Source organism: Haemaphysalis longicornis, unplaced genomic scaffold, assembly GCF_048455015.1.
Source record: "Haemaphysalis longicornis isolate Haplotype H1 unplaced genomic scaffold, Haemaphysalis longicornis Haplotype H1 scaffold_7, whole genome shotgun sequence".
NCBI classification, from domain to species: Eukaryota; Metazoa; Arthropoda; class Arachnida; order Ixodida; family Ixodidae; genus Haemaphysalis; species Haemaphysalis longicornis.
The window spans coordinates 191,996,692-192,022,575 of NW_027526422.1; the positions used below are offsets into that span (position 1 = coordinate 191,996,692).

The window sequence follows — 25,884 nt, forward strand, 5'->3', positions numbered from 1 at the left end:
ATCTCAACGTTTTGGGCGGCACGTCTTGTTCTCGACTTAAAGTATCACAAAGATGAGATGCATGCGAATGATGACAGTGAACACGCAATATGCGACAAACATAGCAGCGACAGAACTTTCCCGGAAACTTCTGCGTTTAGTAGTGACGCAGATGCCCCCTGTGCCTCACTGTTATTCATAACGAGGAAACAGGAGCTTAGAAACACCTTACTGACATGTGAGCAGTCTAATGCAGTTTTCCTTGGCGTACTGAGACTTACAACGACCTGTTGTTTAAAAACGTTATACCTGCACAGCATACCACATAAACGCGCCCGAAACGGTATGGCCATTTACCTTGCACAGCTCCGAAGGTCACAGTCATCCACGTCAGATTCGGGGCGAATGCTGAGAGCAGTATCCCTGCCCAGAATAGGACACTGCCTATCAGGCCTACTGTTGAAACGGCGAAGAATTTTTGAAGGCCCAATCCTATGAAACCTGCGAGCACGAAACAAGAACCGTTAGCGAGGCCTGCCCTTTCGTTCGACCAGATAAATTACTCCACTAACTGTCCGCAATATTGTCACGAATCCAAGGACGACGCAGTTGTCCTGAAGAAGAAACAAGTTTATTTGGAGCGAACTTGTGCTTACCTAACAACTAAAAAGAATACAGGGGCGGCGAAGCGCGTCAACAAAGTGACTTGCGTCGGCGAGCGTCGCAGAATCGAATGCCCCGGCGTCTGCTCTGCAGACGCCAGGGCATTTGATTCTGCGACATCCTCTGCTTTTTATCTTTCGGTGCGCGTGGTTCTCGAACCGTCGATTCACATCGAGAACATTGTAGATCCAAGAAGATTATTCCAGGCTGTTCACGCTAGATCGGAATGCTCTCCCTATCAGAGCAGATAACACATGCGGCAAAGAAAGAAAGAATGGAACACGCGCTTCCCTTGGCACAGACATAACACAGACCGGCGCAGCCGGGCGGTAAAAGCAAAACAAACAAACCCAATGCATGGTTCCCGGCATTACCCCCCCTCTAAGAGTGCATCGACCCGATGCTAACATAGGCGACCATCTGAACAAATAAAAATTAAATTTCGTCATTATCCGTAGAAAGGTTTTAAGCGAACCACGTGGACGACTTCGGGCCGCGTGTGTCGTCGTGATGTGATGGAGTCACCATCGGGGATCACTTCGTAGGTGAGTTGGCCAACACGTTGTAGAATCTTGTAGGGTCCGAAATACCGTCGCAGAAGTTTCTCACTCAGTCCGCGTCGTCGGATGGGAGTCCAAACCCACACACGATCCCCTGGGTGGTACTCGGAGGTTTTAGCGGCCGGCATCCACCAGCTGCTGGTCCCTTATACGAACTCGAGCGAGCTGGCGGGCCTACTCCGCGCGCTGAAGGCATCCTTGGACGTTGGCGTTCAGGTCGTCGTCTTCTACGTGCGGCAGTATGGCGTCAAGCATTGTAGTAGGCCGTCTTCCGTAGACGAGCTCGAACGGTGTCATCTGCGTGGTTTCTTGGATAGCCATGTTGTACGCAAACGTGACATACTGGAGCACTTCGTCCCAACCTAACCTAACCTAACCTAACCTAACCTAACCTCGACGTACATGGACAGCATATCCGCAATCGTCTTGTTCAAACGTTCCGTTAGTCCGTTCGTTTCTGGGTGGTACGCCGTCGTTCTTCGGTGATCCGTGTTGCTGTAGCGTAAGATTCCTTGCATGAGCTCCGCAGTAAAGGCCGTTCCGCGGTCCGTAATGAGGACTTCAGGGGCTCCATGTCGCAGCACAACTTGTCTTATGAAAAACTTGGCGACTTCTTGCGCAGTCCCCCTCGGAAGAGCGGCGGTCTCCGCGTAGCGTGTCATGTAGTCTGTTGACACGACAATCAACTTGTTCTCCGATCGTGACGTAGGGAACGGGCCCAGAAGGTCCATTTCAATCGGTTGGAAGGGCTTTGATGGGACGGCGATCGGCTGCAGAAGTCCGGCAGGTCTCGTCGGTGGCGTTTTTCGTCGCTGACAGTCACGGCAGCTCCGGACGTAGTGGGTGATGTCGGATTTAAGGCGGGGTCAGTACTACTTCGCCTTCATTTTTCCAATTGTGCGGGCTGTGCCGAGATGTCCGGAAGACGGGTCGTCGTGGCACGCTTCCTAAATTTCGTCACGAAGGTCTGCGGGGATGACAAGAAGGTAATTCGTTCTCGTTCCGGGGCTGAAATTCTTCTTCACGAGGACGGAGTTTCTCAGGCTGAATGCTGGTAAGCTGCGTTTGAAGGTCCTAGGTACGGCGACGTTGCGTCCCTCGAGGTAGTCGATTATGACGCGTAAGTCAGGGTCGGCACGCTGCTGGGCGGCTAGGTCGGTCTCCGTCACGATTCCGAAGAACGCGCTGTCTTCATCAGAGTCTTGTGCTGGTGGGTCGATGGGGGCGCGGGACAGGCAGTCGGCGTCGGAGTGTTTGCTGCCGGATTTATAAACGACTGTAACGTCGAACTCCTGCAGACGCAAGCTCCACCGCCCAAGACGGCCAGAGGGGTCCTTCAATCTAGCGAGCCAACACAGCGCGTGGTGGTCTGTCACAACCTTGAATTGTCTTCCATACACGTATGGGCGAAATTTTGAAATCGCCCATATAATTGCCACGCACTCTTTCTCAGAGGCAGAGTAGTTTTTCTCCTCCTTCGACAGACCACGGCTGGCATAGGCGATTACCTTTTCGCACCCGCTTTGTTTTTGGACGAGGACGGCACCCAAGCCTATATCACTGGCGTCCGTGTGTATTTCCGTTTCGGCGTTTTCGTCGAAATGTGCGAGCACGGGCGGGCTTTGCAGGCATTTTTGCAGCTCGCAGAATGCTTTTTCTTGGTCGTTGTCCCAGCTGAAAGGAGTGCTATCTTTTGTCAAGCGCGTGAGCGGCTCTGCAACGCGATGGAAGTTTGCGACGAAGCGCCGGTAGTATGCGCACAGACCGAGAAATCTTCGCACGCCCTTCTAGTCTTTCGGCCTTGGGAAGTTCGCAACGGCTGAAGTTTTTGCTGGGTCAGGTAGGACTCCCGCGGCATTGACGACGTGTCCCAAGAATTTGAGTTCCTCGTACGCGAAACGGCACTTTTCAGGCTCTAGCGTTAACCCCGACGTACGAATGGCCTCGAGTACAGACTCCAACCTTGCGAGGTGTTCGTCGAAAGTCCGGGCGAATACGACAAAGTCGTCGAGGTATACGAGGCAGGTGTGCCACTTCAGGCGAGCTAGCACCGTGTCCATGACTCGTTGAAACGTTGCTGGCGCCGTGCACAGCCCGAAAGGCATCACCTTGAACTTGTATACGCCATCCGGGGTTATAAATGCAGTCTTCTCTCGGTCTCTCTCGTCCACTTCAATTTGCCAGTAGGCGGTCTTCAAATCCATCGATGAGAAGTACTTCCCACGGCAGAGGTGGTCGAGGGCGTCGTCGATTCGTGGCAGGGAGTGCAGGTCCTTTTTGGTGATTTTGTTCAGTCGCCGGTAGTCAACACAGAACCTTAATGTGCCGTCTTTTTTCTTCACGAGTACGACCGGCGCAGCCCACGGACTTTTCGATGGCTGTATTATGTCGTCGCTGAGCATGTCGTCGACTTGAGTCCAGATGGCTTCCCGCTCGTGTGAAGAGACGCGGTACGGTGACTGTCGGGTAGGTCGGGCTCCATCTTCGGTTATAATTCATGTTTCGCTAGGGGTGTCTGACGTAATTTTGAGTTTGCCGGAAAACACTCGCTGTAGCGATGGAGCAAATCCAGCAATCTGTCCCCATTTTCTTGCGGCAGCGCCGGGTTCACGTCAAAAGGTTGCAGCGGTTTGGAAGCATCTGCGCGTGCGCATTCAAAGTTAGCGACCGCGATCACTTGACTTGCTTCTTGCGTTTCTTCGAGGAACGCAATTGCAGCGCCCTTGTTTAGATGCTGGTACTCCTCGGTGAAATTGGTGACCAAAACATGGGATTTGCATTGCTTAAAGCGCAGATGCCTCTTGCGGCAGCGCCGGGTTCACGTCAAAAGTTTGCGGCGGCTTGGAAGCATCTGCGCGTGCGCATTTAAAGTTAGCGACCGCGATCACTTCACTTGCTTTTTGCGTTTCTTCGAGGAACGCAATTGCAGCGCCCTTGTTTAGATGCTGGTACTCCTCGGTGAAATTGGTGACCAAAACATGGGATTTGCATTGCTTAAAGCGCGCAATGCCTCTTGCGACGGAGACACCGCGGTTGAGAAGCAACCTTTGGTCACCCTCTACGATAGCGTCGATGTCAGGAGCAGCATCCTCACAGTAGACGGCGATCATCAAGCTTGCGCGGGGTGGCAGGGTGACGTGATCGTCGGCGATCCTGACAGCAGCACGGGGATCGGGGTTCGATTCCGGCGTCATGGACTGATCGGAGGAAAACGTTATCGACTTCGTCTGCAGATCGATTATTGCGCCGTTGTCCGTCAAAAAGTTCATTCCGAGAATTACGTCGCGGGAGCAGTTAGGCAAAATGACGAACGCCGCTGGGTACGTCGTGCCGTCTATGGTGACGCGCGATGTGCACGTTCCACTTGGCGTCACGAGGTGGCCTCCTTCTGTGCGTATATGTGGACCGTCCCATCTTGTCGTAACTTTCTTCAGCTTAGACGCGAATGACCCGCTCATTACCGAGTAGTCGGCTCCCGTGTCGATGAGGGCGACTAAGTCAAAGCCGTCGATGGACAACTGGACGTCGGACGCCGCCTTCCTCGAGTTCCGGGTGCGTCGGGGCGTCGCGTCTCGGCTTGTGCGTGTTGACGGTCGGGCACTGTGCGTCGTTGTTGTCTTCTCAGCGGCAGCCTCGGTCATGTCGGGTACGCGTCGCGCCGTGTAGCTGTCGTCGTGTTCGGGAGTCTCGTCAGGGTTAGGTCGGGTCGTCGGGATGAGGGAATGTCGTGAATCCGTGTCTTCGGCGCGTCCTTGCGTCGTTGGAGGGTTTCATGTTTTTCGCCGTAGAGCAACTTCACCTCCAGAAGTTGCTTCCTTTAGTTTCCCCCGCGTGGGCTGGGGGACCTTCCACGTGAGAACTCAGCATTGCTACGGCGGTTCGGCGACTGGTATGGGTAGGGTGACGGCGAACGGTTGAAACGGGCTGGTCGACGGTTGGTGTTGGACAGGTACTCTTCTATCTTCGATGGGCGCTGGCCAGTTCGGGGGCGGGGTGCTTTGACGGAGAACCCTCGCAAACCGAGCCTCCTGTAGGGGCAGCGACGGTAGACGTGGTCGTCGTCTCCGCAGTGGTAGCACAGCGGACGATTGTCGGACGTTCGCGACACGTCGGTCTTCCTTGGGGCGGGGGGTTGCGCCGCAGGTGGTCGGGCCGGCGAGAGGGGACGACGGTACGGAGCCTCGTGACGATAGGGTGCAGGTGGGCGAGGGCGATGTACAGCAGCCGCGTAGGTCATGGCTTGCGGCTCGCGAGGTGCTACTGGCGTCGTTGAAGTTCCCAGCGCTTGCTGCACTTCTTCTCTAATTACGTCGGTAAGAGAAGCGACTTGTGGTTGCGGCGGCGTCGGGAGCAGTTTCCGCAGCAACTCCCTCACTATTTCGAGGATAGTCTCCCGTAGGCTATCTTCGGGAATGCGCACGTTGTCGACGCAATTCGCATTGGCCATGCCAACATAGTTCCGGTCGTACTGCTTAGCACGCATTTCGAGTGCTTTCTCGATCGTGCTGCCTTCGGTTACAAATTCAGCGACTGTCTTTTGCGGATTTCGGACAAGTCCATTAAACAGTTCCTCCTTCACACCGCGCATCAAGAAGCGTAACTTCTTTTCTTCCGTCATTTCGGGGTCCGCGCGGCGAAATAGTTGCTTCATCTCCTCAACGAAGATCACGACCCCTTCGTTGGGGTGTTCTGTCCGAGTTTCAAGCAAAAGCGCAGCTCGCTCCTTTTTCACAACGGTAGTGAATGTCTTAAGGAACTCCCTTTTGAAGTGAATCCAGTCGGTCAAAGAACTCTCATGGGTCTCGAACCAAGTTCGAGCAGCATCTTCTAAGTAAAAGAAGACATGGCGGAAAGTTTCGTCGTCGTCCCACCTGTTGAAGATGCGGACGCGCTCCAGCTTCTCCAACCATTCTTCGGGGTCTTCAACGGGGGCTCCCCGGAACGATGGCGGTTCCCGGGGTGCTGCAGGACGATTGGCGACGGTGTTTCTTGCATCATGGCGTTGGTTGCAGCGTTCCTTCTCTTGGGGCCTTCTGGCATGAGACCGATCAGTAACCTGCTCAGCAACTCTGAATCTTTTGTGTGTGCAGTTAAATATACCAAGCAACTGGAGAGCGCGCTCACATGATTGAGTGAATACGAGCGCTGGCCTCGCGGCGACCGCCCGGCCGTTAACAAAACCAAGAAAAGGCCGAGTGCTCCATTGCGCATGCCTCCCGACGACTGCCCAGTGTTTCCGGCGCATGTTTGTCATACCAAGCACACCCACTCAGGGAAATTGGCCAAGATTGCGGCGACCGCATTCATATAAAAAAAGAAATTCGGAGCGCTAGTGTGCGGGTGCCTCGGGGCGACCGCCCAGCGTTCCCGGAGCACGTTTACAAGAGGAGCATACCCATTTAGGGAGATTGGCCAAGATTGCGAACAAAAGAACTAAAATGTTTGCCGTAATCGTGGCAACACTTCCTCCGAGGGAGAAATACATTTGATAGCGTACGCACCTCCAAGTGATGTCCAATAATTATCACTTCAAAAAAAAAAAAATGAAGGACGCTCATACTTATAGCAACAATGATGGAGTAAAGCTCCTTGCGGTAGCAAAGAAGCACATCACCTGCAATCGCTCACTTAAACGATCGTGACGGTTGTGAATGTGGCGTACAGCTAGGCTACCTGCAAGTCTAACACGTTATTGCGAGCTCCCTTTCTTTATTTATTTTTTTTTGTTTATTTACTTTTATTTATTTATTTATTTATTCATTTATTTATTCATTTATTTTTATTTATGTATTTGTGTGTTTGTTTATTTGTTCATTTATTTATTTATTTATTTGGGAGCGCCAAACAACAGCAGTAGGCCTTCCTTGGGTGGTGTTATAGAAGTACATGGCGGCACTCCGAAGAAACAAACGATGAAGTAGGGAGACTGGTTGCGAAGTACAGTGAATAACGAAGTACAGTGTAGTGACACACACACACACACACACACACACACATACACACAGACACATACACACACATGCGGGCATGCGCGCACGCCCATGCACACCCACATGCACATGCACACATGCGCACTCGCGCGCCCAAATGCGCACACCCACACACACGCACACACACATGCACACACACGCACGCACACAGGCACACACACGCGCGCACGCACGCACGCACAAACACATACATACCTAAACACACAAGAGCACAAATTACATGAGTGCGATATGAACATTGCGGTCGGGTACGTTACCATACACGAATACAGGATTAAAAAAAAAGTAGCGGCATCTGCAAATGTTCATGCTCTAAACACTCAGATGGTCCTATAATACCGGAGAAAACAAATATCGCGAAATAAATGCAAAGCATATTGAATTGTATGGAAAATACATTCGCGCGCATGAACACACGTGAACACATACAAACAAACACGGCAACCCGGGATCCCCCATATACCATCCTGAGGTGGCGTTAAGAGCTTCAAATACTTGCATTTTTAAGAGCAAGTTTGAAAGAGTTAACATCGCCTGAAAAGACATACAAGGATACACAAAAATCCTTAGTATACACGCTTTGAACACGGCAAATTGGAGACAGTATCGCTGTGGTCGTTATATCAAAGCACATGTTGGGGCGGAGTGCTCGCATTTACACCCTTAGACGAACGGAGCTGACTAGTTACGAATTTGAGTGGATACACTTGAACAGAAAAATAAATCGCGGTTCGTGAGTTTACATTGTAACTCTTCCAGGTTACGCCGCTCTAGGACGTCGTTGTAAGCGCATTTTACATGCTGGGTGTAGCAGCGAGAGCAGATGCGAGTGAACCGTTTTGCATTCTCTTCAAGCGAAAAGATGACTACGCACTCGTACAGTTCCAGGCTTCCGATTTAATCTCTACCTTTAGAATAGCAAGGGTTTTATACAGGGGTAGAAAACACGATTCACTTGAAGAGCCATTTGTTGAAGGAGATATGGCACCCAGAGTCCGAAGAGATGTGCGTGTTAAGTGGTGAACACGTGTGAACCAAAGTTTAGAATCCGTCGAAATACCGACATCACTTGTTAAGCATGCTCTTTTTACCGCCTGACTGTCAAGGTGGTACAAAAAGGATAAAGGAGAATTACTTGCAGTTTATGCAAGGGCAAAAGTCTTCAGAAGGTTAGGTTCTAGGTAGTTGGTTTGTCACCAGAGTAAAATCACGTGCACGTCGTTTTGAAGCTAGGCATAATGTGCCTATAATAATGCTGCACGGTAATATTTCATGTCATCTGCAAACTGCAAGAGAGATAAAGCACGCTGCAATGAACAGTACATCATTGACAAATGTCCGAGCATGGAGCCATGGGGAACCCAAAATGGCACAGCAAAATTTGGAGACTTAGCGTCGGTGTACTGAACACAGTTTGTTTTATGTTTCAGGTAAGCATAAAACCACCTGCAGGGAGCCGGAGACACACCATACGCAGACAGCTTGCAAAGGAGTATATAATGGTTTACACGTCAGAAGGCCTTACAGCACCCGAAGTTGACGGCGTCTACTTGAATACGTGGAAGTACGCATTTGCTGGCGTCACTAACCAAGCAGCCAAGGTTCGACTCGACAGGCCGGACAGGCATAAACCCGTGCTTAATACTGTTATTGAAAGGGCGGATTTTGGTCTAGATAATGGTGTACTAATTTTTCAAAGACTTTGAGAAAGAAGATAGGAGAGAAATTGGTCTATAGTACCAAGGCAGCGAGGAATTTCCGGACTTATAGAGAGAAAAAACCACACCAGGTTTCCAATCTGTCTGAAAGTGCCACCCTTCAAGCGAAAGACAAAATATGCGGCAGAGCAACGGCAAAAAGACGTCGTAGCAGCCTTTTACAATAAAGAATGGGATATTATCGGGACCGGAGGACCGGAGGACGAAGATGTGAACATCATCAGCATTCTCTAGTAGGACGATAAAAGTTGTTTTTTTAAAACATAGGGATGCGGGATCGGCTGGCAGCCAGCTGTCGATTTTTGAAAACTTTGACTGCGCCTACGATGTTTTTTTGTGTCCGAAACGTATGAATGTAATAAACCTCTTTCCACATTTTATACACGCCAATTCAGGGTTCTCCCTGGACATCGAAGCGTGACCAGAATCAAAGTGTTTGGTTCTTTCCATGTTCGTTATTTGTATCGTACTTCATTAGGTGGCAACAGCGCAATTTAGAATTACTCACATCAAAAAGAATCGGTTCCGCGTTGTCGCAATGTTGCCTAATGTTACCCATACAATATTGTTACGAGGCGAGGACGCTGTAGAAAGATGTATTTGTAAATTCAAAGCGCCAGAGGCTGGGTGCCGCTAGTACACACCGAGGGAAGCACAACCACCACACCTCGTCCTCTTCTTCCACGGGAACTCGTCGCACAATCCCCGTTCACTTAACCTGTGGCAAATCCCCACATAACCGCATAGTTTGTTAGTCGCCTGTCGGTGCCTCGTGTCATTTTTCCCCGGCGGAACGAGCGGCGTCGCGGCGCTATGGGGTTACAGTGTCCGGCGGACAATATGGCTTCAGTCGTACAACATGTACAATGTCTGTAGAAGTAGCGTGACTCGACGGTGTCGACGCCACGGGGGAGATCTCGTACGTCACGTCAGTAACTTGGCGCAAGACGCGAAAGGAACCACAGCAGCGGGGCAGAAGCTTTTCAGATAGGCCGATACGGCGGGTAGGATTCCAGAGGAGGACAAGGGATCCAGGAGCGAAGTGCGCCACACGATGTCTTCGGTCATAAATCGTTTTCTGATCAGCTTGCGAGCAACAAAGCCGGTTGCGGGCAATCTGCCTAGCGTGGTCAGCGCGAGCAATAGCGTCCCAAGCGTACTCCGATCGTACTGAAGGTTGGTCAGCCGACATAGGCATGAGAGTGTCCAGTGGTAGGGTGGGCTCACGGCCATAAAGGAGGTAGAACGGCGAATACCCAGCCGTATCATGCCGCGACGAATTATACGCAAACGTCACGTACGGCAGGGAGACGTCCCAGTCTCGGTGATCTGCTGGAACGTAGCAGGAAAGCATATCGGTCAAGGTACGATTTAAGCGTTCGGTAAGTCCGTTAGTCTGGGGATGGTAAGCTGTAGTTATCTTATGTTTAGTAGAACAGGACCAGAGGATGTCGTCAACGACTTGGGAGAGAAAGCAACGGCCACGGTCGGTGAGCAACTGACGTAGAGCCCCATGCTGAAGAATGCCGTCGTGAAGAAGGAAATCTGCCACATCAGTAGCACAGCTAGTCGGCAAAGCACGCGTGATGGCGTAGCGTGTGGCGTTATCCGTGGCGACTGCAATCCACTTGTTTCCCGATGTCGACTGGGGAAAAGGGCCAAGCAAGTCCAGGCCCACCCGGAAAAAAGGTTCTACCGGGATGTCGAGTGGCTGTAGTGTTCCCGCAGGGAGCGATGCTGGTGTCTTGCGGCGCTGACACTGATCGCAAGAACTGACGTAGCGGCGGACGGAACGGTACAGGCCGGGCCAGAAAAAACGCTGGCGTACGCGTTCATACGTGCGAGAAATGCCGAGGTGACCAGCAGTAGGCATGTCGTGAAGCTGCTGGAGGTCAGTGGAGCGCAAATGCGCAGGGACAGCAATCAAAAGTGCCGGCCCGTCAGGACGGGTATTGCGGTGGTACAAAATGTTATCGCGCAGCACGAACATTCCCGTCGATGCGTCAGGTGAGGCAGAGTTGATGTTGTTGATGATCGATCGTAATGCTGGGTCACGACGCTGTTCTTCCGGAATATGGAGGAGTCCAGATATGGCACACAGAAAGACTGCGTCGTCATCGTCAGCAGCGTCAGGTGGGTCGACCGGCTGGTGCAAGCGTCCAGATTTGTATTTTACGTCGAATGAATATTCCTGTAGGCGCAATGCCCACCGACCTAACCTGCCTACGGGATCTTTTAGCGAAGAGAACCAGCACAGCGCGTGTTGGTCTGTTGTGACTGTGAATGAGCGGCCATGCAGATAAGGCCGAAACTTGGCGATAGACCACACGAGGGCGAGGCATTCTCGTTCTGTAATAGAGTAGTTGCGCTCTTAGGTGGAAAGAAGGCGGCTGGCATAGGCAATAACCCGCTCAAGACCATCCTGTCGTTGCCCCAAAACAGCCCCAATTCCGTACCCACTGGCATCTGTGCGTACTTCTGTGGGTGCATAAGGGTCAAAGTGAGCCAGAAGCGGAGAGTGGGTCACTACGGATATAAGGTTGGTAAAAGCGGCAGCGTGCTCGGAGCTCCACGAAAACGGGACGTTTTTCTTCAAGAGGTTGGTAAGGGGTCTACCAATATCAGCAAAGTTCTTGATAAAGCGTCGAAAATACGAACAAAGTCCGAGAAAGCTTCGAATGTCTTTCGTCGACCGCGGTGCTGGAAAGTTCTGAACTGCGCGAACTTTATCAGGGTCGGGACGAACCCCCTTCGCGTCGACGAGGTGTCCGAGGATCGTGATTTGCTGACGTCCGAAATGGCATTTGGAGGAATTCAGCTGAAGACCGGCGCGACGGAAAAGGGTTAGAATTTCCGAGAGGTGTTCTATGTGGGTAGCAAATGAGGGAGAAAATACGATAACGTCATCCAGGTAACAGAGGCAGGTGGACCACTTGAAGCCCTGGAGCAGCCAGTCCATCATGCGCTCGAATGTGGCTGGAGCGTTACAAAGGCCGAATGGCATCACTTTGAACTGGTACAGACCATCGGGTGTTATGAAGGCGGTTTTTTCACGGTCCATTTCATCTACCGTGATTTGCCAATATCCATACCTAAGGTAAATGGATGAAAAATACTTAGCGCCGTGAAGGCAGTCAAGGGCGTCGTCTATCCGTGGGAGGGGATACACATCCTTCTGTGTGACTGCATTGAGATGCCGATAATCTACGCAAAACCGCCATGTGTCATCTTTTTTCTTCACCAGCACTACGGGAAAGGCCCAAGGACTGCAAGAAGTTTCAATAATGTCCTTGGCTAGCATCTTATCCACTTCTTGTTGGATAATTCGCCGCTCTGCATGAGAGACTCTGTATGGGCGTTTGTGAACGGGGTCTGCGCTGCCGGTGTTGATCCGGTGGGTGACTGAGGAGGCTTTCCCTAAAGGGCGATTGTCCAGGTCAAAAATGTCCCAAAAGAAAGCCAGGAGGCAGCGGAGCTGATCGGCTTGGGCAGGCAGAAAATCAGGGGCCAACATTTTCTCAAAAGGTTGGGTCGGGGCAGTCTCGTCCGGAATGGGAGGGCCAGTGTTTTGTTGGCAATCGACGGCCAATGCAGACACATGGCATTCCTCTAAAGCGAAGAGGAGGCCCAGAGTGATGGCTTGCGGCAGAAGTTGGGTAGAAAAACTGAAATTTAGGAAGGGAAGAGATGTCTGATTTTGCGTGATCGTGACGACTGTGTGGGGGAGGGTTACATTGCGCTCCAGTAACACGGCTGTTATTGGAGAAATGACGTAATCGCCGTCAGGAACAGAGGGAGATACACACAGTGGTACGTAAGAAAGAGCTTGAGGCGGCAAACAGGTGTCTTCGAGGCAGCACAGACGGGGCAAGTGTTCATCGACGGTGATTGGCGACAGGGGTAGGTCAAGGTGGACGAGCCCGAGAGAACAATCAATCAGCGCAGAATGGTCCGACAGAAAATCTTGGCCGAGAATGAGGTCATGGGTGCAATGCTCTAAAACGGTGAACAAAACTGAGGTATCATGACCAGCAATTGTGACGCGGGCAGTGCACATGCCCGCAATGGCAGCAGTTCCTCCGTCACCGACTCGGAGACAAGAAGTGGCTGGCGTCAAAACTTTGCGCAGGCGAGAGCGAAGTCGCGCACTCATCACGGACACCTGCGCCCCTGTGTCTATCAGTGCACTCACAGGGACACCGTCAACTTGAACGTCTAACAAGTCCTTTTCGGCAGGCAGCGTTGTTAGAGGATTTTCGGGTCGTCGGGAAAATGCAGCGGTACCTCGGGGCGCTGCATCGTCTAGTTTTCCTGGTTGGAGCGTGGATATGGCGAGGAAGAGCGGCGGGGCGAACGGGACTGAAGGGTCTGCGGTGACGGCGAACGACCGGACCAGCGACTGTCGGTAGAATTGGAGAAGGTGGGGGGTGGCGTCTGGCGGCTAGTGTAGAAGCGTCGATTTCCCTCGTCGGTGTATTGGGAGAAGTTGGTCGGGGGCGATTGGAACGAGCGGTTATGGCAGTAGCGGGCGACGTGGCCGGCGCGGCAGCAGCTGAAGCAAATTGGCCGGTCATCGGGCGTCCTCCATTCATGTGGGTTGCGGTACCGGAAGCGTGGCGGTATATTGTCGCGTCGAGGCGCTTGAAAGGAAGGAACAGGGCGATCATTTTGATGAGTGACGGCGCAAATAGGCGGAAATCCAAGATGGATGAGCTCGTCACGTACAACAGCTTGTATCAGAGATACAGCAGGCATATTGCAGGGTTGTTGGTTATGCTGAGCACAGGCTGGAGCCATGGCCTCAAGTTCGCGACGCACTATTCTGGTCACATTTTGGGAAGTCGTTGCTGCCCCTGTCAAAGGGAACTGAGGTGGGGTTGGCAATACGTTGTCGGAGCACGACGAGGTTGCAGCCGTGTTCGGAAGTCGTGTGAAGTGTTGGACGATGCGACGGCTTTTCGCCTGCTCAAAGCGGCGACATTCAGCGATAATACCGTCTCCTTTGTCACAGTTCTTGAAAACCAGGAGGTTGAAGGCGTCGTCCGCTATCCCCTTCAAAATGTGGCGCACTTTGTCCTCTTCGGACATTTGGTGGTCAACTTTTTGGCAAGGGGCCAGTACGTCGAGGATGTACGCGACGTAGGACTCATTGGGACTCTGCACGCGAGAAGCGAGATTGTTCTTTGCTGTGAGCTGCCCACTAGCGGACGTCCCGAAAATGGCTTTGAGGTCTTCTTTGGCACTGTCCAAGCTGGTGAGGCGTGCCTCGTTCATGATAAACCATGTTTGGGCCGTACCTTTGAGGCAGAAAGACAGGTTGGCGAGCATGATAGTCTGGTGCCAGCGGTTGTGAGCACTGACGCGCTCGTACATCTTGATCCAGTCTTCCACATCCTCGTTAGCCGTGCCATAGAAGAAGGGAGGGTCCCGGGGGTGTGACAAAATGATGTGGGAGCTTGTCAAAGATGCAGTAGCCGCTGGGGCCTCGTTGCGAAGCGGGGGTGTCATGGTTCCAGTAGCCACTGTGTCGTCCGAGCGAAGCTCGGTGAACGAAATCTGGCGACCGCTGCGAAGCTCCGTCGTCTCAGTAGACCCCCGCACCTCCACCACAAGATGTTACGAGGCGAGGACGCTGTAGAAAGATGTATTTGTAAATTCAAAGCGCCAAAGGCTGGGTGCCGCTAGTTCACACCGAGGGAAGCACAACCACCACACCTCGTCCTCTTCTTCCACGGGAACTCGTCGCACAATCCCCGTTCACTTAAGCTGTGGCAAATCCCCACATAACCGCATAGTTTGTTAGTCGCCTGTCGGTGCCTCGTGTCAATATAATTTCCGGCAAAGTATGCACGGGGAAATTGGTCCCATTAAAACCCATTTTTACGGGTACCTTAATTAAGGTGGATGTTTTCTCTGGGGGAGAGTATGCAGGAGCAACAGCGAGCAGATGTAGAAGGAAAACGCCACCTTAATCCAACAACACCGGACAAAGCGGCACGACACAGAACCAGGGGCGCTATTCCAGAAAGTCCGAGTTCCGCCTACCCCCGAGTTTCTAGCTGCTTGGGTATGAAAGTCGTGATAGGGGAGCATTTGATAAACCTTGAGCGAAAGCGCCGGAATCGTGCGCAACACGCCTGGCATATTTAGCGCGCTGTATTGTGGCCGCTTACGTTGATTAAATACGGCTTGTGCGATTTTCCGCTTGCAGCACTGTCTGAAGTCGATCTGCAATACTCATTCCCTAGCATAAAGTAGATAACCCCACTGCTACTTCGAAATACCAAGCTTGGCTGTTGGCCACACCCTGCGCGGGCGGTCCGTTTAAAGCAAAGCTTTTTACTCTACCGCCAAGGGTTCTTTCGCGACCGTTGGTTTAGACAGAAAACTCCCACGAACAAATAAAAGAAGTTACTGGCGCCGCCAGGAATCGAACCTGGCACTTATACAGCAACGGAGTGTGAGCTTGTTGTCGTACCGATTGAGCTACGAGCCGACGTAGAAATGGGGAGGACAGGTGGTGCTCACCAAGGACATCTGCGGGTTTATGCCCTGCGTTCTAGCTGAATTGTACGCGATAGCGTCACGCGACCTCTCGCGCCCCTGTGCGCTCCGCCCGCGGCACGTGTAGCGGCCGTGTCCGTACCTTGGGCATGCACTAGGACTTACAAAAAAGAAAGGAAGCTTAAACCAACGCATGCAATCTCACTTCTAGTACGCCAATATGCTAAAGCCTGTGGCCTCCAGTGTTCACCTCAAAAATCAGAGCTACTTGTCGCCAAAGACACATTACGGAAGACACTCAAATACTCCTTGGTGGCCGGGCCATCACCCCAAACCCAATCATCAAGATCTGGGCCTACATGTCCACTCCAACACCAAGAGTGACGACCCCTGCAGCGCCTCCAACACATTATCCATCAAATCATACACATAATTAGGCCAGTTGCCACCAAGACGCGAGGCCTCCAGGAAACCAATACCCTTGAATTTATTCAAACTTTTGTCCTCTAGAGAATCACTTACGTCATCCCTATCGTCTCGTGAAGGAAGGCATAAAGATGCTTGATATATAGACTATAAATGCGGTTAAGCGGGCCATTGGTCTTCTATTGAGTGCGTCCACGGAGAGGCTCCTTAGGATGGGGCTCCACTACACGGCGGAAGAGCTGATAGAGGGTGTTATGACTCACTGGCGCCATGTTTGCGCGGGTCAGTCGCCCGCCGGTCGACCACCATACCGCTTGTCGACGGAAACGAAAGGAGGCCGACAAGCGCCGCGGCGGCCACTGATTGACAGCGGCTTTTGAGCGGCGTTGAGTGTTGTTGCCCCAAAAGGGATTAAGGAGCCGCCGGTATTCCCCCGGCCTGAGCAACTGAACGCGTGTGCGCGTGAAAGCCCAGACGGCGACGACCGGACAATGGGACCCCGTGGCGGCGGCAGCACAGCGAAGAAGGCAGTGGCAATGGTCAAGCCATTAACCCTTCCCGGAGTGATTCCACGAACCTTGTTAATCTGTGCTGTTAGGCTCCCTGGGAACGCAGCGCGCGGCTGACACCAAAAGAATACGCGGTGCCCACGCGTCTTCCGTTCTTCCCCTCTGCTACAGGCTCCTGACGAGTGGCAATTGTGTGTGTGTGTGCGTGTGCTGTGCATCTGCCGACATACCTGAAAGGCGTGTCCCTACCCGAGGGCGGTGCTTCACAGCGAGGAACGTACACATCACCATTGGTCCGCATTGTTTTGTATGGGGATCCCTAACCTAGGGAACTAGGGATCGGTGGTCAACAAAAAGGGCGTGCTGCGGCCCGCCAAGATCTGTCATCTGTCTTCATCTCAACAACTCACTGTAAAAATGTAAATAAACCCGTTGAGTTTGCTCTAAGCTATCCCCTAGTCCTGGCTCGACGGAACGACGGCGACCGGCCCCGCTACCAGCAGACAGCGGTCGCTACAACTCGCAACAAGACGCAACAACGGATGGCAAGCGGTTGGATCTGAGCCTGGAGGACGGAGAATGATCAACACGCCGAGATCACAGAGACTGACAGCTGTGAACTGGTGAGTGCTGGCTTTATTTTTTGGTTGCCAGGCTGATAAGATAGAAGTGCAATCTTTTCGCTGGTAGAGGCTACCACAGAAGCAGTTTTTCCGGAACTTCTGGGTAGAGAGTGAGCCGCACCACACTAGTTCTCTGTCATGGATTGGAAGCGTTTGTTGAAGAATCAGCTGCTGAATCTGGGGGAGGAGCTAGGAGCAGAAGTAGATTCGGGGATGAAGAAAGACGCAAGTGTTCACGCTATCGAGGGCTTGAATCTGAGCAGTGAAGATATTACAGAAACGTGGAACGAGATTCAAAAGCAACAGGAACAGGAGCGTGAGAACAGGCGTGAGCAACAGGAGTGCCAGCTAAAGCAAATGGAACTGGAAGTAGAACGGCTGCGCCTGGAGGTGGAAGTGAGGAAGATGGCTGAGGTTCAAGGAGTAGAGGTAGCAGGAAGACAAAATCTTTGTGATTTATCTAAGCTAATGCAACCCTTCAAAGTAGGGCAAGATGTGGGCCTCTTTCTCGTGAACTTCGAGATAACCTGTGAAAAAGCGAAGCTTGACCGTAGCACATGGGCTCGAAACTTGCTAAGTTTGCTGCCATTTGAAGCAGCGGATGTGATCGCGAGGCTTCCGATGGAGGATGCGGACGATTATGACAAAGTGAAGGATAGCCTTCTAAAGAGGTTCCGACTTTCGTCAGATGCGTTCCGGCAGCGGTTTCGCAATCTTAGCAAGAAGCAGGGCAGCACGTATTCTGAGTTTGCCTACGAGTTGAAGGTCAACTTGGTAGAATGGATGAAGGGAGCCAGCGCTTTTGGGAACTTCGAAAAGGCTCTTGAAGTAGTGGCTCTCGAACAGTTTTTTTCTAAGCTTTCAGAGCCAATGAAGCTCTGGATCCAAGATAGGGCCGGAGTAGTAACAGTGTAGGCAGCTGCCGACTTGGCTGATGAGTACGCGTCACGCCGGGGAAAAAGGTACGAGGTTCCTCCCACAAAAGCGGGAGATAAAGGAAAACCTTGGACGGCGAAGCAGGGGCTGGCGCAGGTATGACGGCACAGAAAAAGGCGGACTTCGCTGAGAGTAGTCAAGGATCACAAAACAAACAGGAGGGAAAGGTTTCGGAGAGTTCTCCCAAAAAGAGTCCGTTTGACGCTTGGCAACCACCTACCTGCTACAAATGCAAGGAGGTCGGTCACATTGCAATAGGCTGTCGTAGGCCCAGGCCAGCCCTTTCGTATACTTGTGACACCTGTCAGAGAGTGGGAAAACCGCACGAGAATGGAAAGGCACCATTTAAGCTTGTTCAGCTCATTTCGGAGCCTTCTCGCCGGCTGGTAATAGACGTTGTGGGACCACTCCCAGCGACAAAATCAGGCTACCGGTATTTGCTTACCGCTGTTTGTCCACCAGCCAAATTTCCAGAGGCGATCCCAATGAAGGAGCAGAGCTCGGTAGAAGTAGTCAACGCACTACTGTCTATTTTTTCTAGAGTGGCCTTACCTAAGGAGATACAGTGCTACCAGGGTTCAGTGTTCACCAGCGTTCTGACTGCGGGCTTCCTGGAGAAGTGCGGGATAAGGCTGATGAACCGAGTTCTGCAGGGGGCTGAAGAATACGCTGTTCCCTACTTAGTCGACCTTGCTATGTACTACAATACATGGGAAGACCACCTGTGCCATCTGAACGATGTCCTTAGACGTTTGACGCACGCTGGACTGACAGCGAAGCCGGCTAAGTGCCAGCTAGCTCGCGCCGAAGTACGGTACCTAGGGCGCGTGGTAGGGCAGGGCAGGAGGCGACCTGACGAGTTGAAAGTAGAGGCGGTTAGCGAGTTCCCGCAGCCAGAAACCAAGACTGCTATCCGCTCCTTTTTGGGACTGACGGGGTATTATCAGCGCTACATTCCTCAGTACTCGGAAGTAGCCGCTCCGTTAACGGATGCACTGCGCAAGAAGGCCCCAGAAAAGGTAGTTTGGAGCCCGGAAATGGAGTGTGCATTCCAAGGCCTCAAAGCGGCTCTTGTTAGCTCGCCCGTACGGCATGCACCGAACTATGATCGCCCCTTTACTGTGCAATGCGATGCCCGCAACAGAGGCTTAGGAGTAGTACTCTGCCAGGAGGATGAGAACGGAAACGAGAACCCGGTGCTGTACGCCAGAAAAAACTCACGGTTCGCGAGGAGGCCTACAGTGCGTCAGAAAAAGAACGTACCTGCATTGTGTGGGCCACCCAAAAATTGGCCTGCTACCTCTATGAAACTTCTTTTGTCTTCGTCACTGACCACTGCCCACTGACGTGGCTGTCGCAAATGTCGGGAAAGAATCTGCGACTTCTACGCTGGAGCCTTGCGCTTCAGGAGCTTAACTTCACTGTGAAGTATAAGCAGGGTTCCGCCAACGCCAATGTTGACACATTAAGCAGAGCCTTTTAGCTTTTTCGCTTTTGCTTTCTTTTGTTTTCAGTTGAGGAACGTTTTTCTGTAGTGATTTTGAGTAGTGTTTTAAGTAATTCAGTCTAAGTTTTTAGCTGTGAGCAAGAGTATTAGTGTGGTTGTCATATGTAAAAAAAAGCGTAGGTGCATTGTAGCACCTTTGAAAGAGCAGCCTGGTTGCGGAAAACTCATTGCCGGCGCTTGCTGGTTCGGGGAGGTTGGTCCTTGTGGTTTCAATGGTGCTGGAAGAATGCTGCTACTGTGATCTCTCCCGTCGAGCAGCTGATACTACACGACGTCCGAGATCTTCCCGTCGGCGGACGAGCTGTTATGACTCACTGGCGCCATGTTTGCGCGGGTCAGTCGCCCGCCGGTCGACCACCCCACCGCTTGTCGACGGAAAAGGAGGCCGACAAGACGCCGCGGCGGCCACTGATTGACAGCGGCTTTTGAGCGGCGTTGAGTGTTGTTGCCCGAAAAGGGATTAAGGAGCCACCGGTATTCCCCCGGCCTGAGCAACTGAACGCGTGTGCGCGTGAAAGCCCAGACGGCGACGACCGGACAATGGGACCCCGTGGCGGCGGCAGCACAGCGAAGAAGGCAGTGGCAATGGTCAAGCCATTCACCCTTCCGAGAGTGATTCCACGAACCTTGTTAATCTGTGCTGTTAGGCTCCCTGGGAACGCAGCGCGCGGCAGACACCAAAAGAATACGCGGCGCCCGCGCGTCTTCCGTTCTTCCCCTCTGCTACAGGCTCCTGACGAGTGGCAAGGGTGTGTGTGTGCGTGTGCTGTGCATCTGCCGACATACCTGAAAGGCGTGTTCCTTCCCGAGGGCGGTGCTTCACAGCGAGGAACGTACACATCACCATTGGTCCGCATTGTTTTGTATGGGGATCCCTAACCTAGGGAACTAGGGATCGGGGGTCAACAAAAAGGGCGTGCTGCGGCCCGCCAAGATCTGTCTTCTGTCTTCATCTCGACAACTCACTGTAAAAATGTAAATAAACCCGTTGAGTTTGCTCTAAGCTATCACCTAGTCCTGGCTCGACGGAACGACGGCGACCGGCCCCGCTACCAGCAGACAGCGGTCGCTACAACTCGCAACAAGACGCAACAAGGGCCATCTTTCTAACCAGAAGCTCCGATTGAGCATAACTGTACTGGGTCACCGCATCCTTCACCAGACTGGCTGGGCAGCCCAAAATGTTATTCCGCCTTGTAAAATCCGGTTAATGTTTTTTTGGATATCTTGGTAGTGGAGGGGGGGACACACTGGAACAGCCTTGTAAAATCCCGTTAAACTTGGCCTCAGCCCTCAGCGGCCATCCTAGTTTAGCAGGAACATGGGAAAGCTTAGCAAACCTAACAAAACTTAGCAACACCGGAAGAAACTAGGTCGAACCCCAGCTCCGCTGTTCTTTTTTTGCAACTGAACCCCTATTTCACACCATTTCTACACCCTACGGAAAGCCAAGCGTGTTCCATTCGGGAAACGCCCTTTTTGCCACACGACCATACCCCTCAAGCGCGGCCTGTAGGGGCGCCACTGAAATCCCCGAAAGCCACGGAAGTCTCCGGACCTCTCCTCCCTGTCTCCGTTGCTATTAGGGCTCGTTCAAGACTGCGAGGTACTGTTTGTACGCGTTCGAAATACCGAATAATGTGAAGCAGGCACTCTATTTTCAATCGTGGTTGTTTTAGGAGAGTATAAACGTTAATGACGCGGTCTTAGTGGGTACATTCGGTCTGTATGAGTGTCAGGTGTGTGTCACAGGCGGCGTCCCGAAGCCGGCACATTCACGCAGCTGATTAGATTTCCGTTGCCTTGAAATTTATTGTCAGTGTCTCCGCATACAGTGTTTCCTCCGATTGTGATGTTGCGGCCATACACTATGCTGTAAATCGGCTTTGTGCGCTTACATAATCTAGAGGATCACTCATACCTGACAGCACGCAAGTTACGCTTGCCAATATAACATCTCAGATATTGATGACTACCCTGGACAAGTCAATGCGGCATAAATTTCCCAAACATTCTACGAAAAAAGTACGATAGATAATGCAAAAATTATTCGCGGTATTCAGCACACGACGACAAAATGAATGCTGGGTCATCTTGTCGCGAGATAAGCGCTCGCAAAGATTCATCTGTTACATTTATCCTCTTAGATTAATCCGCATTCGCGACTAAACTCTTTTTGGAAACATCGTCCTATGGCACAGGGAGACTGCAGAATCTACCATAAACCAAAATCAGAGGGCCTTATCAGATATCACACTCTTCCAACGAGGCTGTGTGTTAGAGCTTTCGGCGCACGTTAGGGATCTACAGGTGGTCAAAATTAATCCGGAGCCCTCCACTATGGCGGGCCTCAGCGCCTTCGTTGCGTCGGCGCATTAAACCTTACAATCAATCAATAAACTCTTCCAACGACACCTCGTATCGCTTACGAACTATCTACCCTGTATTCTTCAAAAAATATCTCCTTCGAGTGATCAGCCGTTCGTTGAAGGCAAAAAGCAAATGGAAACAGGAACGCGGAGCTTGTGTATGTGCTTTATAAAACCAGAGTTTGTCAATGCTTTTGACGGACTCTGATAAAACGTTCATTCGTTGATTTTTCTCCGCATTTGTAAACAACGCTAGCTGGGCGACTCATCCTCCCCTCCCCCATGTGTCGCGAAATATTAAAGCATTTCGAAGCTAGTTGGTCCGGTGAAGACTACCTTGCTTAAACAAACGTCTTTAGCAGTTCCGAAGGCGTACTTCCTTTTTTTTCATTCCCGTACGACTATCGTATTTATTCTTGACTTGCAGACCACTCATTTTACCGTGGTTTCATTAACTTATACCTTGGTTCTTCCTCTAATTGAGTGGGCACATATTTAACAACGCTCAGCCTTTGAGTGTACTTAACATTTTCGCGTGGCTTATATTTCCATAAAAGGCACAAGTTATTGTCACCTATTGGTTATCACATCCCCGAAACATATTTTTCTACGATGTACATATTCGAAGCAAAGCCGCATTTGTTGTCCGCGCTGCAAAACGAACCAACTTCTCACAGTCCCAACGAGGTGACAATAAATAGAATGCACTTGTGCTGACATGTTCGAAGATGATAGTGGTGATATGCTGCTGCCGTCGCCGACGCCCGCAAGAGCGGCCAAGAAGCGCGAAACACCGCCTCCCCGGGTAGACCTTGTTGGCGTTCGTGCGCTCAACAATACGCAGCTGCTTTTTTAAAGTGCCCTAAACGTACTCTTTGCTCATAGACGTCACTATAACAAGTTGTTTATTGCGCGGAAAGGCGAAGAGAAGCGAAAGAGAACAAAAACATTGCATGACCCCTTATCAGCCATGCAGCGCTAATAACGTTAACGCCGCGGAGAAGCGGCGTCAGGCTGCGCAGTGATCGCGAAGCTCGAGGCGTATAGCCTTTTTAATCTTGAAAGTTCAAATTGGTGTTTCAAGTGTCAAAGCTAAACTTAAGGAATCAGGTTCACCGCATATGGAAACAAGCGATCATTGCATACGAACAATTATTTTTTCTTTTGCGTTTGAAAATTTCTTCCGAGTACAGAGGTATATGAGGGGATGTCTTGTTTTTACAGTGCTAGTACCCATCCAAGCAGGGCCTTATTCAATGAACAGCTGAACACCTTTTCCACACCCTTTCCCCCCCCCCCCCTAAGAAATCCAAGGGTGTTGAAGTTGATCAACACCATGTTTTTCACACAAAAAGGGTGTAGAGCTAGGAAAATGGGGTTGAGATTCAAGAAAAAGCCCGTAAAGGCCTTCCAACACCCTTTCTACACTTGTGCTACACCCGTTTTGGCTAAAAGGGTGTATAAAAATTTAGTGTGCATGCTAGTAAGTTATTTTGCGATGTAAGGGAGGTTGTAGCGCTGCTGAGTTGTGAGTTCACTAATAAAGAGGGTAGGAGGCTGTGCCACAGCAAGAGATAAATAAAGTTTCTATTCTCAAACACGTTAGGTCCTTTGTGTCCACCTCTCCCCTCTTAACTGTGTTGATGAGCCTAGGCCAATCATTCTTGGCGGGCCTGTGTTCGGGCTGAACATTTGGTAACCATTCCCTTTGTGGCGGGCTTGCAACGCAAAACTTGTTGTTCGCAATCTGCGCGTACCTGATCGTAAGATTTTACCTCGAAGCACGACGTTAGGACTTATGTGAGGCCGTGGCACAAATACGTCCTTGCTCTGCTGTTTCGGTGGCTGAGTTGGTTACATTTGAAGTGTTTATGAATTCCTTCTTTCACTTAAAAGGTGTCGCCTAGGCAGTGCGGATGACAGAACGTGGCGCATCCTAATTCGCAGCCACGTGACGTGTCAGGAAATTGGGACGTCACGCCGACGCATAGTAAAATGAAGAACAAGTAAGAATTTTGATTGCTGGTTGCTGGTTCACTGCATTCGAGGAATGGAGCAAGTAATGGTTGGGTGATTCATAGGCATTAAAACATTCGATACGCCTAAAATTTTTTTAAAGACTGCAGTAACGGTGGATAAATCCGTTTAACGTCCTACCCGTGTGCATGTTGTTTTGATGCCGTGCTGTTTTTTATTGTGCTCTTTTTTACTGAACCTTTTGTAGGTCAATTTGTCCCTGCCATAAAAAGAAAACCTCAGTTTTGCAGCCATACAAAATTGAAATGACTTACGACGTACTAGTTAATTAGCACTGGCGTAAAATTAAGCCATTGATTGGATTGCGCTGGTACCATGGTATAGGTACCGTACACCACAGGGTAAAAAACTGTGAAGGATTACACTAAACTTTTTACACATTTGTCAATAGGGGCGATATTCTAATAGGAAAAATTAAATCCGACATAGTGACGCCTGGGCAGTACAAACTCACCGCAACATTCATCCGCTGCTTGAAAGACGCTGGTCGGCCAGGCCCCCGTTTCACGGTTGGCGTCGAATAACCTCATGAAAGCAACGAAGAAGAAGCCGCAGTTGGAATGCGTCGCCGCCGTTAACACAGTGGCAGCACAGGCGAGCGCAGCTTTGCTCCAGCATCTGTCAGGCATCGGTTGAACCTCCTGACGGTGCGCACTTGATGCTGTTCCCGACATCATGAACTGGGCAACTCTTTTGGAGAACGTTGAACTCTTGACGGTCTTGTTATGTCGGCCCCCAGAGAGCCAACTGTGTGGAAGAGAGTCAAAATCAGTCTTCAGATTCTAAGTATCAAAAAAATAAAGTACTATCTAATCCATGCCTAGCGGTGTGGCACCTCGATGACGATCAAGTTTTATGCATTTGCAAGCTTATTAGGTAAACATTGCGTGTTGCTCACATTACAAGGTCAGTGCACAATAACTGAAATATACAAATATCCGCTACGTAATGCCGAAGCTGTCGTTTGCTTTTAATTATAGGGTAATTATCGCCGCACCATGTCAAACCCATCCGCAGTTATGTCCACTAATACTTTATCTAGCTAACACCTTTTGCATACACCCTTCTTTATAATTTATTCTGTAAGGAATCGTGAGTATTAGCATTTCTTGACAACATTTTTACACCTCTTGGCTACAGGTGCTGGAGCTTACTGTCAAGAGATAACAAGCTTGCTATCTTGCAGCGGTGCTATAAAAGCACGTCTACGCTAGTCAGCTTTTACGCACGCCACTGAAATCCCATCCAGTGAATTCGGATAGAGATGTCGCCTCTTTAGGCATTTTATAATTAATCGGTACAGCTGCTCTCGGTGGCAGGTCATGATCGCGAGAGAATCAGTGGTACTGCGCCAAGGGCTTTGTAGTTATGTCTTTTTTAATATTCAGTGCCTGGGCCTCCGGTCAAGGCATAAATATCGACGAAATGAGTTCAACGCTTATACATGTCACTGTAGGAGTACTACACGGCGAAATCCCGATATCGAGCCAAAGTTACTCCGCTTATTACCATCTGGATAATTTTAATGTTTCACTGCCGCCGGAAGAGTCTGCACAGCCATGTTTTCGCGTCTCCAGCGCAGTATCCTGTTTTCTTGCGGATGTCAAGCCGGCCCGGGCCAGATTTTGATTAAACATCCTTCCAGGCTCGGCGACGCTGTGCGCCAAGTTTGTTTTTTCTTTTTTGGTTTTTAGTCTGTTCGGCACCTTATGCACCGGCTGGCTCTGCGTTTGCTGCTGACTTGTCATGCTGGTAGTTTGTTTTTTGGTCGGTTATCCTACCAGTGTATGTGCGCTAGCTAGTTTTGCGGTCATTGCTGCTTTATACTTCTTCTCGGGTTGTTGCTCTGATTTAATGCGATTCGCTGTTGGGGGTACACACCTGCCGCTGCACTGTGTGTTCAAATGAATATATTTTCTCCCACAGTTTAGGGGAGCGCAATCCTGTACATGATTTGTTGTTGTATTCAGCTGTAGAGATGTGCACGACCAGCAGCCGCAAGCCAAATAAAATTTTATTTTACCAGTTTCCGGACCTCCAGTACGTGTGTACCTGCTGGAAAA

At 50.9% G+C, this 25,884-nt stretch overlaps 2 protein-coding genes across 2 annotated transcripts in view; both read right to left on the reverse strand.

The window, feature by feature from the left end:
- LOC144146725 (uncharacterized) overlaps positions 1 to 25,145 on the reverse strand; it is a 47,400-nt gene extending 22,255 nt beyond the window's left edge. The window contains exons 1-3 of the mRNA XM_077678653.1: positions 25,123 to 25,145; positions 24,276 to 24,568; positions 337 to 480 (exon numbers count right to left, since the gene is read on the reverse strand). Of these exons, the coding sequence (XP_077534779.1) occupies positions 337 to 480; positions 24,276 to 24,568; positions 25,123 to 25,145 (460 nt within the window). The remainder of the gene's footprint in view (positions 1 to 336; positions 481 to 24,275; positions 24,569 to 25,122) is intronic.
- LOC144144858 (uncharacterized) lies at positions 3,810 to 14,418 on the reverse strand. Its single transcript, XM_077676349.1, has 3 exons — positions 13,905 to 14,418; positions 5,128 to 6,164; positions 3,810 to 3,842 (listed from the first exon to the last, which is right to left on the reverse strand). The coding sequence occupies exons 1-3, from the start codon at positions 14,416 to 14,418 to the stop codon at positions 3,810 to 3,812; spliced, it is 1,584 nt and encodes a 527-aa protein (XP_077532475.1).
- Positions 25,146 to 25,884: the final 739 nt, after the last annotated feature.

What these genes read in the sequence shown, in the direction of transcription:
- LOC144144858 (XM_077676349.1), bottom strand. Translation starts at nt 14,418, where the DNA reads ATGACACCCCCGCTTCGCAACGAGGCCCCAGCGGCTACTGCATCTTTG. An exon ending in GAACTGTGACAAAGGAGACG is followed by an intron (nt 6,165 to 13,904) that starts GTATTATCGCTG and finishes ATCGTCCTGCAG; the next exon opens with CACCCCGGGAACCGCCATCG. An exon ending in CCAACACCAACCGTCGACCA is followed by an intron (nt 3,843 to 5,127) that starts GCCCGTTTCAAC and finishes GCGCACGCGCAG; the next exon opens with ATGCTTCCAAACCGCTGCAA.